The following is an 18747-nucleotide window of genomic DNA, read 5'->3' as shown; positions in this document are numbered from 1 at the left end:
TTAGTAGTACAAACAAGGAAGAGGGAAAAATGGAAAGGGAAGGAAAAGAAAGTCGATCATTCTAATATTCGCGAACTCATCCTTTTCTTTGATAAATAAATTGTAAAATAATCGATGAAGGAAGAAATATCTTACCACCAATTAGCTGAATCAAATCATCTACGACGGTCAAAGGCCCGTTAGCGACGTAGAAGCTATATTTCACTTTAAACCATCCCTCGCTGTTTATATCAAAGATTCCGTGGTCCAATATATCCAAGAAACGTAGTCCAAACTTGATACTAGAATTAAAATTAATTGATCATTAGGTAATCGATAAATAGTATTTATTAGGATTTTCTTCGCTAAGATCATTATTGGATAAGTAAAAAGTAGTCATCCAAAGCAAAAGACAAAATGGGTAAGGTCATATTGCACAGTATTAATAATTTTATTTTTTAACTTAAAGCCTTTAAAAGACTTTTTCACAATTTGGCCTTACTCCCACTCTCTCTCTCAGCAATCATTTAGATTACTTTTTGTTACAAACATGACCAATGATATAAGCAACAAAAAAAAAAAGGTGAACGAAGCCAAAAACAAACCTTATGTGCAACAGTCTGTTTAAATTCTTCAAGTCGAACCAGAATACTTTTACTTCCTTAATCATTTCAGCTACTTCTTTCTGTTCCTTTGCATTCATATTAAAGGTTTCGTACTCAAACAGATACGTGTAGTCATTGTCAAGTTTTTTGTAGAGATTGTTTAGACCAGTTATCAGACCTGTCCAGTTGATTTCTTCTAAGATATTGTGTTTTGAATCTTTTACATGTCTAACCTAAAAATTTAAGTACTTTAGTTTTTATGAAATTCAATCTTTGAAAGTAATCACATTTCCTAAATTGATATTATTGTTTTATTAGGAAGCATTGAAGCTTATTACTTATTTCTGTTAAATATTAATTCTTTTATTAATTTAAAGTTACACAAAGTTACATTTTGCATTTATTTATTGTTGTACTTTTATTATAATATAAATATTATGTTGATGTGAGAACTTTTTCGTTTACGTACAGCTTTTCCGATGATTGAGTCTTTTTCCAATCCTTTTTCTATAGCAATAGTTATATTACATAACGTTGTAAAAAGACCTGTCTCATCGTCTTCTGGAGGATAATTTAAATAAATAGACGCTATTTCAGGGCCGTTGCATAATATGTCCTTGCATGGTGTTGATAGTGTTTTATACATCTGGAATATTTTAAAAGCTTAGTGAATTAAAAATTGATTTATAAGTACAAAGTCGTTTACAAACTTACGATATTTTTTGTAAAATATTTTAAGTAAATATTTTTTTTCCTAAAAGATTAATGTTAAATTTATTTCCGTTAAATACCTTTTCTTCATCTAGTGCTGTGCTTAAAATCATTTTGATGATTTTTGGATACATTTCTTTGGCTTTTCTTTGTAAATCGGTAGGAGCAACATCGAGCTGTCCATTGATAGCATTCACTATTATTAGGGTGTCTTTTAAAAATGGTGATATTTTATACTCCAGTAGTGGATTTTGGCTGACTACTTCTTTAGCTAAAGCACCGTGTACTGTTATCCTGCAAACAAAAACTTTTTATAACTTACACTCTTACTAATCTCATTATTTTAGTAACATGGAATGATAAGTTGTATATATTTTTGATAATTTCAAACACATTTTCGTTATTGTCATTAATAACGTATTTTTAATGTCTATACTGGTTCTTTAATATTAAACTAATTAGTGATACTTCCTTCCTTAAAAGTTAAGTGTTAAAAAACTCACAGTATATGTTTACCCAAGTGTGATTTCTTTTTAAAAGCTTTCAAAACCTCCGATTCTTCAGAGACATTAAAGGCTTTTGTCCAATCTATATCTGGTTTTTCTTGCAGTATAATTTTTTCTATATCTTCAGTCAAGTTTCTCAGAATTTCAAAATCCTTGTCGATAGTGTAAAGTTGACTACTGGTGTCTCTACCTAGAGTCTCAAGCACAAATAGTGATGCCATACTGTTTATCTGAAAATAATTTTGATGGTGTCATGATTCATTTATAGGTATGAGCTAAATCGTTTTTTATATTTATTCTCTCCATGAAAATTAAAACAGGGCGATGGTCAATGTTGACAGCAACATCAACTATCTATCGCATAGAGTAAGTGACTAACTACACTTGCATACCTTTCTCTACCTCGCATAACGCGTACCTACGAAATGACCGACACTGTTTCTACTTTCATGATGCAAACTATTAAATTGATTAACTTACATTATCTTTCACATCGTATATACCAAAACTTGATACGAAATCGTAGACATAGCTTCTCCACGCTTCCGTGCAAAACTGAGATTTTAAACTAGATGCCTCGTCTTGGGATACTAGAAAGAAATTCTTGATTCGGTTTGTGTCACAGAACATCTGATTTACGTCGTTTAGTTTGGAAGTCATTATCTATGGGAAAAATAAAGTTATTAATTAATAGTTTAGAATTAAGTGTCACTAATCAAGGAGTCACTATTATGTCAACAAATAACTAGCTGGTATGGGCAGGCCACGACTTCGCAGAACTAATAGCCGATGCAGCAGATGTGTTCTGGAGTGGAAACCACGTACAGCAAGCGCATTGTGGGTCAACTTCCATTCCGCTAGGTGAGAAAAGCGAGAACCATATTGTGTGGTAACAGATGGTAGGTGCACTCTCGCGATGGTCGTATAACTTAAGGCGCAAACACACCCCTTAAACTGATATGATGCTCTCTATGTGAAAAAGAGCATCGTATGTTTTATGTGATAGAAAATATGAGGATTTGATTCGACGTGACACGGGTAGAATTTAGTCGTGTTTAAAAAGTATGCTGCTACTTTTAATCATCAATACCATAAAGTTTCAATACCTGTATCCTTTCCGCATTTGCTAAGGCTTCTAAACCCTTGGAAACCACATCAGGTGGCAGAGCTAATAATATTTTAACACCTTGGGGGTTACGCAGGGAGACATCATAGGCCAACTGTTCTAAATGCATGTTAATGTTGATGACCTTTTGAGCGCCTTCGATAAGTTTCGCCAATAGAGTAGAATAAAATAATACATCATGTTTTTGATTCTTTGGCACGAATTTTAAAAAGAAATTTGTCACCCCAGAGAAACTGTAAAAGAAGTCAAAAACAAAAAATATGAAAATAAGAAATGATTTTTTTTGTAATAAACATTAAAAAAGAAGAAAAATTAAAAAAAAAACGTGGACGAGACAACGCTTAAGTAATCTTTACCAGTGACCCTTAAAAACTCTTTAAATATTTCATAACACTTACGCGTTAAATATGCTTAGCATTGTACTGTTTGCACCTATTTCTGCCAGTGAATTTGTAATACTGTCCATAAATTGGGAAGCCTTATTAAATCCTGCGCTTATTCCAAACTTATCACCGACATTGGATAAGGCTAAATCAGTCACTTCTTCTACAGAATTAATATCTTGTTTTGTGAGGAACTTTTGTAAATACTCTACACCTATCACTGCTGTATCTACAACCTCCTTTATCGTCTTAAATGACTCTGTGTCTCCAAAAGTAGGTTGAAACAAATTAATAACTTTTCTTATCCTGTAATAAAAATTAAAGTTTCATTGATTCATCTGACCTCATATTTCTTTAAAAATATATCCATACTAATAACTATCATAAATAAAGTTAGTGTATCTTTCTGTCTGTTTGTCTGCTAACTTTTCACGGGCCAACAGTTCAACCGATGTTGATGAAATTTGGTACGTTGTTAGCTTACATCCTGGGGAAGAACATAGGCTACTTTTTATCCTGGAAAATCAAAGAGTTCCCACAGGATTCTTAAAGATGCATCTGCTTAAGCGATTTGAGACTTCGGCGGGGAGGGGCAACGCACGCACAACAGACGGAAACGTTTAAGTGCGGAAACCAGCCCAGAGAGAAGAAGAAGAAGAAGAAGCGATTTGAGGTAAGCTTCCATCCCGGAAATTAACACAGGCAACTTTTTATCCCGGAAAATCAAAAATTTCCTACGGGATTTTCAAAAACCTAAATCCACGTGGATGAAGTTGCAGGTACCATCTAGTTATTTATATGATTTCCACATTCATGATCGATGCATAGTGATATTGCGATTATGCTTAAAACATGCATGATGCTACTAATGTAGGTAATTGTACAAGAAAATTAGCTATGAGTAATAATAATAATAATAATAATAATAATTCTTTATTTCAGGTAAAAATGTACCCATATTATTACAAAATTATAAAAGTCGTATATAAAATATATAAAAGCTTAGATCTAAATAAAATAAAGACAAAAATAAGTAGGTACAATAATGTATACCATCTTATATTTATATCTTTATTTTCGATTCGCACTGCGATGCTGCGTCAACCAATATCGGAAAATGGCGACATCCAAGTGCTCATACATCGTCCGTAGAATCTCATTATTTGAGTGACTTAATCGCTCCAAAAAGGAAGCTATTCGGGAACGTATAATCGCGAAGAAGTCTGGCATTTTTGCCGATGCGAACATGTTCGATGCACTACAAAATCGCGGTAGTTTCATCAGGATGCGGTAGGCATCATTGTACTGCACCCTGATGGCACTATACGAGCGTCTTGTGTAGTTAAACCATAGCTGGCAAGTGTAAAGGTTTTGACAAAATGCTCTGAAAAGAGTGTTCTTTACTTGTTCATTGCAGCGGAAAAATCTACGCGCGATCATGTTGCATCTTACGGCAAGCGCCCTCCTCTCACGCTCGATATCTTTATCGTCACTGAGGTTCTCCGTCAGGATGTGACCGAGATACTTGAATGTCGCCACCCTCCGAATTTCCACACCATTCATATACACTGGAGGGACAATGTCCGGACCCTTTCCACACCTAAATACCATCATCTCCGTTTTGGAAACGTTATATTTAAGTCCATGACTTAAAGCGTATTTTTCACAAATACCTAACAGCTTCCGTAGCCCCTTGATAGAGGGACTGAGTAGCACCATATCATCAGCGTAACTTAAATTGTTAATACAAACTCCGCCGACATGACAACCGATTTTGGTGCTTCTCAGCTCCTCTATCAGGTCGTTCACATAAATGTTGAAAAGGTCCGGCGATGTCAATCCACCTTGGCGTACGCCGCATTCTAACCTATAATCGTTAGAAAGTGTATCGCCCCATTTTACCTTGTTGCTTTGATTTTCGTACCAATATCTCAAAAGATTTATAACATTAGATGGCACTTTATGCTTATTGAGTTTCGACCATAGCAAATTATAGTTTACTAGGTCAAAAGCTCGGCTTAGGTCCAAAAAACAGGCATATACACTAGTGTCTCTGTTAGTATAGTATTTGATAGTATTTTTCAGACTGAAAATAGCAGAATCAGTTGAGACACCGGCACGAAAACCAAATTGCGCATCGTTGATACTAACATTTTTAAGAAACGGATGTAAAAGTCTTTCAAATATTTTACCAATTATAGTACCCAGTGATATGGGCCTATAATTGTTCAATTTCGACAAATCTCCAGTTTTGTTTTTGGGGATTGGAACCACCACGGTCTTCATAAGATTCTTGGGTAAGTAATTAAACTTGATACATAAATTGAAAAGCGTACACAGAACTCGACTAATGTCCTCACTAGCATAGAGCATATGTTCAATACTTAATCCATCGTGACCTGGAGACTTCCCACGTGTCATTTTTCTTATCACGTCAACAATATCCTTAGGTGAGAATTGTAGGGTCTCAGTCAGCGGGTCCGACGGGAAAATGTCATCCGTGCTATGCTCCACTCCTTCGACATAAAGTGGTTGCACCTTAAAATGACTAGCAAATAATTCGGAAATTCCACTCTGTTCGACTATATTTTCAACACTATGTGGCAACCGGGGTTTACTTTGTAGTCTCTTTGTTGCTTGCCAGAACTTTGGAAAGTTTTTATCATTCCTATGTGCAGCTAAAATGTTCATTCTAATCTGGTCTTCATTGTTCTGACACCACTTAAGTTTACTTTTGAAATTCCTACGACTAGTTACCATATCATTGTAGACTGGACCGGTTGTCGGCCTGCCATTTTCCAACCAACATGAGTAATATAGTCGAGCTATTTTGTGACTTTGACTAACGTGGTAGTTCCAACCCACCACATGTTTCCGTTTCCTATTAGCATCGGAGTGCGAATCGAAACTTAAGATAGCAGCTCTTCTTAAAATATTTACAATTTTATCATAATAACTGTCTATTAAAAATAAGTGATCAGTGCAAGTAAAATTATCACAGTTTAAACATTGACTAGAAAAAACAACATTTTTTAAATTATCACAGCAATATTTATTGTACATATTAATCTGATGAGGGTTACGTTGACCCCATCTAACTTTGTTTACTGAGCTTCTATTTTCACTAATAATTTTACTTACAACTATGTCAAAGTTGCATGTAACTATCAGTGGAAGGTGGTCCGACCACCCCACGTCACAGTCTACGGTCACTGCTGTGACCGTTCTTCGCGCGGCACTTGTCCCTATGCAATGGTCGAGCCACCGCGTCACGCCACACGCATCACTAACATATGTATACGTGGACGAGTTCTTACTTAAAAACTCATAATCCACACACTCTAAGGAATGCTCCGCACAAAACAAAGTAAGCTCGTCACCAAACCTGGAGATGCAATGGGCATTGAAATCTCCTAAAGCGAATGCAACTTCCGTTTCGTTGTCATCAATAATAGCCATTATATTTGCAAGGTTGGTAGTAAACTCGGTCAAATTTTCTTCCGCGTCCGTCGGCATATAAACGTTAATAAGGAGTAACTGCCGGTGATTGCCCAGCTCTAGTCGTACCGCTGATAACCTGTCCGTAGGGCATTCCACTATAGAAGCGCGCGGAAAAACAGATTTTCGCCATAACAGAGCTAGGCCTCCGTACGGTCGCCCCCGCAATACGCCAGCCGCAGTGTCGACTGATGATTTCGCGTAGCAATCGAAGTTGTCATCAATTTGGTGTATATAGCCAAGATCGTGTGGGAGGAGCCACGTTTCCTGAAGGGCTATGATGTCCGCCTCTTGACATAAGGAACGAACACGTTCCAAAGAGCGCTTAATTGAGCGACAATTAAATGAGACCATTTTAATATTAGTTAAGGTTGATTTTATATTGTCATTATTCATATTTATTTATTTGTAGAAACGTTCTTAGCATTATTTCGCTCTCGAAAAACTCGATATTTGACACCTTCTGGCCAAAACTCATTTTTTAAAAACTTTTCTAATTTATTACGTGATACTTTTATTTTAAATGAGTTAAAAGACGTTTCATATTTTTGATTCAAAATTTGAACGTCACCGTCACCGTAATAGGTATAAGTACGTGCCTATTTCTTCAATGACAATGTTTTATTTTAAGAGGTATGTACTTACATGGTCAAGTTCACATAGCTGAAGTCAACTTCTCGATTCTGAATTATAGCCGTCAGCTCTGGAGGCATGAAACTGTCCATTGACATCATTCGGAGGGCTGCTACCATCATATCACCAAGTCTTGTCAATCTCACGTCACCAGACAACTTGTAATACATATCGCCTATCTATGGAAAGCTTTACTGAAGATTATTACTATTTTACTTTAGTACCTACTTTAAATTTATCTGATATATTTAAAGATTTTCACCGTCATCTTCGCATGCCTTCTTCGAAACGAAGTTTGGCGAGAAAAGCTTCTTTATCTAAAGCCCCTCTTTTAACTTCGGGTAACTAAGACTTGTCCACCCCTTATATCGTCCCTTATATCGTAAAAGATTTTACATTATCATAAGCACAATTTACTCGCCTTTGATTATTTTGACTATTATTGTCATTAAACATTTGTTGCTAACACAATTTTCAGTTTTGGCAATAGCATGATTATTTTTAAATTTTAGTAAGAAATCAAAATAAATAGAAACGAAGGATGAAGAACAAGGATAACACAGTCTACACGCACATATTTTGCAATCATCTGATGATAAACATACTCGTAGAAACAAAAAACATCGTACCATTGTAACAAATTTTCCTATATCCACTTCTGATACGAGGCCCATGACTAGATTTTGAACAGTTTTCTTTGGAAGTGCACACAATTTATCTACGAAAGCATTTAAGTGTTCTACATTTTTCACTTTAATCGTTTTACTTATAGAATCTGCGTTACATCTGTCTAAGTTCCCCTGCATGATCTGAAAAGTATAAATAAATTTTAGGTCGGAAGTATTTTAACCACTTTCCGGAAAATTCAGAAGAAGAACCAGAAGATATTGAAACTGGTAATGAACGAATAATAATAGAAATTAAATTTGTGCCTGGCTTGGACACAGAGAGTATCATGCTGTGAGAAATTAAGAGCATTCATGTGACGCCTTATAGGAAAACGCCCTGTTGGATGTATAGCACGAGGGACGAAACGTGGAAAGATCTGCAAGACATCAGAAGAGCTGATTGGCCCAAAATGCTGAAGGACAGGCATGAGTGACAGCTTTTAGTTTCGGAGGAGAAGATCCTCTTTGTGTAACTGAGCCAGCGAAATAAATAATGTTTTTCGAAATTACTTACCCCTTCAAAACCAACTTCAGCTGTCAGGATACTGTTTGAAACAACTTCAGGCAGCTCAAGTTCTTTTGTCAAATACCGTTTCACCCTTTTGGGATTCTTAAATATATCGCTAACGAGCAATCCATTTTCTGAAACCAAAAACTGTCCTTAATTCTTTTGAAAATGACTATTAATTGTTTTGTGATTTCACCTGATAATGAGTGGTGGCCATCGATATAGGAGGTGACTGATGCTTGATGGAGCTACTCGTATAATAACTATTAGATATGTAGTGACACAGCCCATGGATTGCCAAACTGCCATACTTTTCACATGTTAGCTCGCTTCCATCTTAGACTGCATCATTACTTACCACCAGGTGCAGTCAAGGTCTAACTTGTATCAGAACAGAAAAAAATAAAAATAAACGGCTTTCACTCATGAGAACAGACCAAAGTCAAATCCGAAAAAATGTTTTTCAAAATTATCAACCAAAACTTTATGACTTGCCAACAGGTGTTTAAAAGAGAGGATAAAAGAAAGTTTTAAATAGCTTTTATTGTAAATTTTAATCAACTTTTGAGTAGAATAAAGGAGAAGATTTTGACAGTTATGATACTCACTAGTGATATTCAAGAAGAGAGGATTGTCAGCGATGTCTGACAGAGTAGCGAGCAGTTTGAGGGCATCCGGCACATTGGCCGCTGTGTCGATCACCGTCTCATTGGTGATGATGGAAGAGATCTGACGCTGCACTTGTGTGAACCTTTAACATTTGTGATAGATGAAGTATAGTCTTATCTACGTTATAAATTATAAGTTGAAGATAAATAATATAAAGATCGTAGGCGTCGTTAAGGACGTATTTAGGGCGCCTTTTATCATGGAGTGTTAAGGTAACCATATTAAAAATCCCAAATGCAAAAATTGTATGTAGATTTTTAACAGACTACCAAAAACGAGGAATCTCAATGCGTTTTTTTTCTGTATTTTTTTCTCTAAGGTTTTTGGACCGATTTGCAAATATATTTTTTTAATCGATAGAGGAATTCTTTAGCCATTTGTTTTTTAAGGTCTTGATAGTGGATCAAGATGAACAGCATTACTATTGTTCATAATTTAATCTTACCTAGATTTTTCATAGGAAGGTATTTCATCGAAATCCTCTAACGAGGAGCACTCATTATTAACATTGCATACGAATGATTGAAGAAAATTTAGTACACCAGCGCTCGGTAATGCTCGAGCTGCGAATTGGCCTGCAAAAAAAACATTTTTGATCATAATAAATACCTGTAGAGTATAGAGTCAACTTCTACCAGGTTTTTTTTTGAAGTAGATAGATTTTTAAATTATGCACTAGCGCTTGGCTGCAATCAAACCTGCTGGTAAGCATAGGTTACTCTAGAATTCTGTTGATTTAAAAAAAAAATAGCGAGCAAACGAGCTGGGTCACCTGATGTTAAGTGATTATCGTCACCCATGAATATTTGCAGCACCAAAGGAACCGCCGTCCCATCCGTCCCTTAAATAACCCCATATTGTAATCTAGTGGGAACTCCACAGAAAGGAGTTGGTGCCACAGTTTGCATGTGTTGGGATTATTTATAAATTTTACTATTACCTAACCTATTCACACTTTTTTTGGATATAAAAAAAGAGTAATAGGATAACTGGTCCTGTATACTTACATGTTGGGTAATACGTATTATCTACATTACTCCTAACTAAGTACAGACTGGACAATACCACGGCAGCCCACAGCACCCCAATCAAGGTTATCTGGAACAAAAATAAGTTTATTGATTAATATTATTATGTAAGGTTAAATCAGATTTAACTGGGTAAATACTAAAATATTGTGTGTTTTATTCAATCAAAGACTACCTACTCTCTAGTCTGCGTGGATATAAAAAAAATACAGCGGAAACTCTATGTTTTTTTGGGATAAAAATTAGTCTATGTTTTCAAGTTTTCAGGTCTTTCACTATATCTATACAAAAATAGCGTTGATCCGTTGATCTGTTGGTGCTTGATTAAAGGATAAAGACATTTCCTATTGGGAGGTCTAGGATTCGATCCTGGGCAGGAACCTCAAACTTTTCGTTATGTGCGTTTTAATCTATTAAATATCACTTGTTAAACATCGTGAGGAGTTTGCACACCTGAGAGTTCTCCATAATGTTCTCAAAAGTGTGTCAATTCTGCCAATCCGCACTGGGGCAGCGTGGCAGACTATGGCTTTAACCCTACTCATTCTGAGAGGCGACCTGTGCTTAGTGAGCCAAGGATGGGTTTATCATGATGAGGTACCGTGATGGCACCGGTAATGGACAACGCACCAGTGATGGACACTTTTACCCTTTACTTGGACACTTTATATTGAACCTCGCAACCCCAAGATTCAATAAATAAATAAAATATAGCCCCACGAAGTTGATCCAGCTTTTAAACCCTGTCCATAATTGGTGCCACCACGATAGTAAAGTTTGAGTAAAGATAAAAACAATACTTACAGGCTTTCTCTTCCGTATAAGGTAGTCCTTCCACAGCAGCAGCCGCAGCTGTCGGCCTGCCGCCATGCTGTCGCCGCGTCAACACGGCATCACTGCGACAGAAATTAATGCCATTATACTCTATCCATGTAGAGAAGTTAGTATAGGGCTCTCTCTGTTACGTTATCCCATACAAATGACAGAGACAAATAAAAAACCGGTCAAACGCGAGTTTTTTGGAAAACATTTCCAAGAAACATTCGAAATTCAATTCGAAAATGTTTTCAAAAACATTCTAAATTCAATTCAATTCCATTTGTGTTCCATAATCGTGAATTGTGCAATTATAGGCCACTGGTCACATCAAAATGTAAATAAACTTTCCATGGATAGGAAATCAGTGTAAAAATAAATGATAGATAAAATATAATAAGTGTGTTATTTTATACCTACCCCATTGTCAATAAAATAGACAACAGTTAATAAATCAATTTGCAAGACATATTTGTTCAGATGTTCAAATATTTAATTGTTTTCTACGTATGTGAAGACGTAGCGACCTTTTAATACTTACCTACACGCGTAAAAATTATACCTACCTAGTTTTTGTAATTTTTATGATAGTGTATTTACCTACACTTCAAGGAAATATCTAAATACATTTTTATAGGTACCTAGTTCTTTACGTCATTACTGAGGGTCGTGACGCCTTTCATTAATTACATAATGGTTACCCACCGTTTTTAGGGTTCTGTACCAGAAAAAAAGGAACCCTTATAGGGTCACTTTGTTGTCTGTCTGCCTGTCCGCTTGTCTATAGTGTCTGTAAAGAAAACCTATAGGGTACTTCCTATTGACCTAGAATCATAATTTGACTGGCAGGCATAGTTGAATTAGTGAGAACGAGTGGGCATGTCCGGCTTCCACCACAAAAAAAAAATATTATTTTTTGTAGGATAGTCTGGAACCCTTCGTATGCGAGACCGACTCGCACTTGACCGATTTTTTTATAATAATTAACTGTTACGTAAGTTAATGGCATACAGCGTTTAGAAAAAGCTAAGTACGCTAAGTAGGTAGGTACGATCGCAAATCATAATCATACGTCAGATGGTGACTCCATACATTTTATAATAGGCACAGTTTACATGACATGACAATACAGTGATGATATTTTCGAATTTGGATTGAGGCAGTTTCTATTGAAAAGAGTCGGTAGAATCTAATTTCCGAACAATAAAGTGAAATTTTTAAACAATTACGTGTTTTTCTATTTTTCCTTTTTCCTCACAGAATGAAAAGTATTTGGCCAATATTCCATCATGCTGGCCAAGTGCGGATTGGCAGACTTCACACACCTTTGAGAAGATTATGGAGAAGTCTCAGGCATGCAGGTTTCCTCACGACGTTTTCCTTCGGTGCCCACGCACTTCAACTGAACTGCAGCTGAACTGCGCGTCTTGTCAGCGCCCCGCACGATATTCTCTCCAGCCGCGCCGCGCGGCTGTGACGTACGCGCGTCGCGGCTGGAGAGAATATCGTGCGGGGCGCTAACGCGACACGCAGTTCAGCTGCAGTTCAGTTGAAGTGCGTGGGCACCTTTATAAGTACAGCAAGTGACATAGCTCCGAAAAGTTAGAGCTGCTTGCCCGAGATCGAACCCCCGACCCCTTAATAGGAGGTCGACGTTTTAACCAAGGTTATCACCACTCACACGGTTTCAGAGTTAATTACAAACAAACCAACCAACAAACAAATGTTTCCTCTACCCATAATGAGTGATAAAGCGTTCCGGTAGGTAAGTACGATGCCGTGTAGAAACCAAAGGGGTATAGATTTAATAAAAACTGCTATACCCCTTCCAGGTTAACCTGCTTCCATCTTAGACTGCATCATCATTTACCACCAGGTGAAATTGCAGTCAAGGGCTAACTAGTACCTATCTGAATTTTAAATAAAAAGATGAATAATGAATGTAAAATGTCTACCTAATCCTTTATAATCTTAGAACAAAAATAATATGTAATTTCAAAATTGTTTAATAGTTTCACACTTGGTTAACCACGACATTGTTCTTAGCAAATGACAGCCCACGGTCACTCGTTCGATTCCCGGAAGTGACAAGAAGAGACTGTATACTTTAGAGCTATGATTTGAAGGCATTATTAATGGACTGAGAGCCAGCGCGTGCCAGACCTTCGTTATTTTATAACAGTTGAAAGTTTCTCTGCGTATTGTTCCCAACACAGGGAGGAACGATCAGCGGCTATGAAGTTTGTGAGTTGTAAGTGGATCTGGGAACCCACCGCATTATTATCCCAAAAAATCCCCTCCCATTAAATGACTAACGGAAAAGAGTCACGCCTCTCAACAATGAGTAAAACGACTGTAAAGAAAGAATTATAACAGTAAAAACATTAATAAATACCAAAATGTAACTTGGGCAAAGAGTCGACCATGCACACACCAGCACTCTACCTATCGGCAAAAAAGTGGCGCTTACAAGTTGCAGACCAGTACGACGCATAATGTAAGTATAATAATAAAATCCTATTCTTATTCAATAATATTTTATTTATTTCAGTTTATATCCGCATAGGTAGGAAGTATTTTAAAAACATTGATGCTTATAATGCAAATTATAAAATAGTTCTTAGTAAGTACATTTTAAATAGGACTTAGATAATGCATATCTCGCAAAAAATTAACGTTACCTATATAACAATAACAATAACTTATTACATAAATATTATTAAATATTTATAGGTAGGTAGGTGTGTTACTGTATTTTAAGTAAGTAAGTAATTATATAGAATTATGTAAATTTTCAAACGAAAAACCAACAACGACAGTTTAGGTATAGGAATTTCCAAAGTCCAAACATATTTTACTTAGTAGGCACATTATAACAGCTAGGGTTGTCGATTGTTTCTACTTAAATACGAAAGAGTGTTTCTCTGTCTGCTAGCTTTTCACGACGCATCCTCTTAACCGATTTTGAATTATACCGCTTAGGCCTTTTGACCGGGTTAGACATATGTTACTTTTTGTGTCGGATAAAGATAGAGTTCCCATGAAACTTTTAAAAAACCTAAATCTATGCGGCATATGAATTTACGAAGTCGCACGCATCATCTAATATAATAATCTTCGTTTTGTCTTTACCGTAGTCGGGTAAAAATAAAAATATTCGTGACAACCCTACACATAACATATTATGCCCTTGCGCATCAAAACACTTGTAGTAAGGAAGTCGGAGCTGGCGCTTGTAAAGTAATTTTTTCAAACCAATCACAGAGACTTATTATATACTAGCTGATGCCCGCAGCTTCGCCCGCGTGGATTTAGGGTCTGAAATCCCGTGGGAACTTTCCCGTGGGATTAAAAAAAAAATTACGCAAATCGGTTCAGAAATCTCGGAGATTTCGGTGTACATAGGTAGAAAAACATAACTCCCTTTTTGAAAGTCGGTTAAAAAAGTAGCCTATGTTACTCCCTGGCCAATTCTCTACTTGTCTGTGAAAATCCCGTCAAAATCGGTTCAGCCGTTCCGAAGATTAGCCTTTTCAAACAGACAGACAGACAGACAGACAGACAGACAGACAGAGAGACAGACAGACAGACAGACAAACAAAAAATTAAAAAACGTGTGATTCAGTTATGGTATCGTTCAAATAACCATATGAGCTTAATATGAGGTAGTTATTTCGAAATTACAGACAGACACTCCAATTTTATTTATTAGTATAGATAATTATAGAGATAATAAGGATAGTAACATATTATTTTAAACTTATTTTTAACCGACTTCAAGAATAGGAGGAAATTCTATGTTCTGCCCGGGATGTAAGCCAATCCTGTACCAAAAAAGCTGTGAAAACTTGTGAAAAGCTAGCATACAGACAGACACACTTTCACCTTTATAGTAAAATCTATACATATAATAAAATTGTAGAAAAGTGGTGTCTGTACAATGGAAATATATAAAAATAAAGTAGCAGGGGTTGTTATGATATCGATGCCGAACCCGAAATTGTAATTTTTTTTTTGTCTGTTTGTCTGTTTGTCTGTGTGTTTGTGCACGCTAATATCAGAAACGGCTTATTCGATTTAGATACGGTTTTCACTAATATATTGTAGTAAGCTTCACTTAACATTTAGTGTTTATTTCATGTCAATCGGTTCATAAATAAAAAAGTTATGTCAATTTAAAGAATCACGGCGAACATTTTTAACGTACATGCTGCCCGAAAAGTCACCGAGATAGAATGGATATGGATGTAGATTTAAATGCAGTTTTCACCATAATACCTAAATTATTCCACGAGGAAAGTTTATGAATAACACATTCAATGTGTAAAGTCGCAGCTCACCGCTGGTATTTTAACTCCATAACGCCACACGTTCTGTCGCTTATCAGAACACTACTAGCAAAAACATCACGTATTAATGGAGGTATAAAATACAGTCACGTATAAATTACCTACTATAGATTCACGAATGTTTTTTATTAGATTAGAATTGTTTGTAAAATTTCCAAAGCCGAAACATCAGTTACCAATTTCTACATCGGCAAAGTCAAAGCTTTTAATTAAAAACAAAATGATCCTTTAGGCTTTCCTTTAAAGATACGGAATCCTAAAAATGGTCATGTGCGAGTCGGACTCCTACACCAAGGGTTCCGTACCATCGTGCAAGAATGTAAATTAAAGAAAAGAAGTGCACTTCTTTTCTTTAATTTACATGACGGCCATTTTGAAATTTTATTATTTGTTATTATAGTAGCTATAGAAATACAAATTCTGTGACAATTCTCTACCTATTATGGTTCATGAGATACAGCCCATGACAGACAGACAGACGGACGGACTTATTATGGATGGACACTAGCGGAGGATTATTAATACGGTCTCGTAGGCACTCTTCGAGTCGAAACCCTAGCAATAGTTCTTTTCGCACGTCACTGCCACCGTGCGTCGTGTTTGTCCAAGCCCTCACTCAATTAGCGCTCCGCCCGCTAATGTCGAACAGAACGCAGATAATCTGGCGCTTCCGGGATACGCGTGACGTCACATCATTGTTGTGCATACAATTTACTGCTCACTCCAATAATGATGTGTAACAAGTATAAGCATCACTCGGAAAAGCAGGTATTATACAGTATTTAAATAATTTTAACGAATTATTGGAATGCCCTCCCAAAAGCTACGCGAGAACACAGAACCAACGCGTAGAGGTTATCCGAAATCCGAAAATAGAAGTTTTCCAAAAATAGGTTCATTAGTTTAGGAGCTACGATGCCACAGACAGATACACAGATACACACGTCAAACTTATAACACCCCTCTTTTGGGTCGGAGGTTAAAAAGAACAACCACCGAATTTCTTGTTGGTTTTTCTCGGTTGGAACTGCATTCCGAACCAGTGGTAAATTATTTTGCTGATTCAATAGCCAAGAGCAAAGATTACTTGAATAAAAATATTTTCTATTCTATTCTAAAATGTTCCCTGCATTCGATACAGATCGATGGTTCCAATTCTACCGTAGGCTTACTACTAGTACCTGACGTCATGCGTCGCTGCGTTTTGTGACGATATCTAGGTAAATAATTGTATGATTGTAGCCGTTTTGTTGCGTTTTGTCATCACTAGAAATTATTTTGAGTTATCATGTTCATAGATCACTACTCACCCATACTAATATCTATCTATATTCATATTCATATTTCGAAATAACTACCTCATACTCTACTCTACTATAACTGAATCACACGTTTTTAAAATTTTTGTCTGTCTGTCTGTTTGTTTGAACGGGCTAATCTTCGGAACGGCTGAGCCTATTTTGACGGAGACTTTCAAAGATACGTAGCGAATTAACCAAAGAGTACCTAACATAGGCATTTTTAACCGACTTTCAAAACAAGAGGAGTTGTGTTTTTTACTTATGTACATTGAAATCTCCAAGATTTCCGAACCGATTTGCCTTTTTTTATCGATAGAGAATCTTTGCGACATTGTCCCATAAAAAATTTGGATTCCAGTGTAATTTGCTACTTAACATCAGGTCACCCGCCTGCTCGTTTGCTCGCTATTTAAAAAAAAACCCGGGGGCCCGACCACCAAAATTAATGGGATTTAACTAAGTATGTCTTCTTCCTATATTAGTCGCGGACGAAGTTGCACGTATCAGCTAGTTTGTAATTTATAATATTAATACGGGTTAGTACAGCCATCTTTTAATGATTTTTCCGACATTTTCTCGAGTATCTTATATTAACAGCAAATTAAATCTGTTTTTCAACCGTGGTAGATAATAATTAATGTTTGCGTGCCGCAACGACCGTCAGCATAAGATGAATACCTACCTTATACCTACCTACTATGGATTGACACAATTTGATTATAAAAGTGATTAGCTGACGAGGAAAAAACTCTATTTTCTGAGAGCACGCCTAACATGCGCCGGCTACGAGATTTTTCTTAGTATTGTGCCCTCTATGAATAACACGGAAAAATGCGTAGGTAGACCATATTTCTCGTGGGGGCCATTTATTCACGGTACGATTCGTCGCTTCGGAAAATCGTGACGATCCATCGCTTCAAAAATGCCGTTCACACACAAAACGATTTTTCTTTATTCGATCGATCATTTCTAGGTACGTTCTTATAGGTTTCTTGACTGACACGACGGACAGACAGACAGACAAACATACAACAAAGTGATCCTATAATGGTTCCGTTTTTCCTTTTGAGGTACGTAACCCTGAAGACAAAAATAAAGTATTAATAAAATTGTTGTAATGACGCCTAGGTATAAATCTTTTACAAAAGAAAGAATGATTCTAATTTATTTTATAAGCCATAACTAATACAAATAAATAATTATTATTTTATACGAACTCCTCCTTTACGAAGAATCAGCCTTATAATATTTTATTTATATGGTAAATCAAACACAGTTTAATTTATAACTCTAATAATAAAGAATTCCATATTCTTTTTCTTTTATAAAAGCTATTCAATATATTCAATAACTCGTGTTCTCAGAATGAATATTATTGTATTGTTCTCAGGAAATCTCCGAGTTTATCCACCTTCCATGTGATGATTAATGGAAAGAGGTCATGACCCTCAGAAATGAGGAATACGATGCAAAGCGACTACTAAAACCATCGCAAGTCGCACATTACTGTTTTTGTTTTTCGCTGCCATTAATCTTCCACGTTCATTCTGCATCATTAATTTTCTATGGAACTAATAATAATATACTTAGTCAGATAAGTAAAAGGAAAAGGTAGGTAACTGACAGACTGACCTATTACCGTACAGCTCAAACTACTAGACGGATCAGGCTGAAAGGCATGCAGATAGCTATTATGACGTACACGACACGAGAGATTGGGGTATGGCAGTTTTATCACCCCTTTGGTTTCTACAGGACATCGTACCGACACCCGAAATCGCTTGGCGGCACGCCTTTTGCCGGTAGGGTGGTTACGAGCCACGGCCGAAGCCTTGTTTCGATGGTTTTTGAAGTTTATTTGTTGGTTTGTCCTTCAATCACGCCGTAACGGAGCGAGAGATTGGCTCGATTTTATTGCATAGATATACTTAAGGGCCTGGAGAGTGATATAGTCTACTTTTTATCTT

At 36.4% G+C, this 18747-nt stretch overlaps 1 protein-coding gene across 1 annotated transcript in view; it reads right to left on the bottom strand.

Annotated features, from left to right (window-relative positions):
* Window positions 1-18747, bottom strand: part of LOC123876519 (phospholipid-transporting ATPase ABCA1) — an 89768-nt gene that overhangs the window by 40829 nt on the left and 30192 nt on the right. Inside the window, exons 2-16 of the mRNA XM_045922827.1 lie at window positions 11119-11210; window positions 10294-10384; window positions 9732-9861; window positions 9226-9368; window positions 8624-8751; window positions 8071-8250; window positions 7454-7620; window positions 3326-3616; window positions 2908-3160; window positions 2282-2464; window positions 1799-2031; window positions 1376-1589; window positions 1054-1230; window positions 585-817; window positions 136-281 (exon numbers count right to left, since the gene is read on the bottom strand). Of these exons, the coding sequence (XP_045778783.1) occupies window positions 136-281; window positions 585-817; window positions 1054-1230; window positions 1376-1589; window positions 1799-2031; window positions 2282-2464; window positions 2908-3160; window positions 3326-3616; window positions 7454-7620; window positions 8071-8250; window positions 8624-8751; window positions 9226-9368; window positions 9732-9861; window positions 10294-10384; window positions 11119-11184 (2635 nt within the window). The 5' untranslated portion in view covers window positions 11185-11210. The remainder of the gene's footprint in view (window positions 1-135; window positions 282-584; window positions 818-1053; window positions 1231-1375; window positions 1590-1798; window positions 2032-2281; window positions 2465-2907; window positions 3161-3325; window positions 3617-7453; window positions 7621-8070; window positions 8251-8623; window positions 8752-9225; window positions 9369-9731; window positions 9862-10293; window positions 10385-11118; window positions 11211-18747) is intronic.

Source organism: Maniola jurtina, chromosome 21 (genome assembly GCF_905333055.1).
Source record: "Maniola jurtina chromosome 21, ilManJurt1.1, whole genome shotgun sequence".
Classification (NCBI taxonomy): domain Eukaryota; kingdom Metazoa; phylum Arthropoda; class Insecta; order Lepidoptera; family Nymphalidae; genus Maniola; species Maniola jurtina.
Note: the sequence above shows the minus strand (reverse complement) of the source record. Positions and strands in the feature narration are given on the sequence as shown.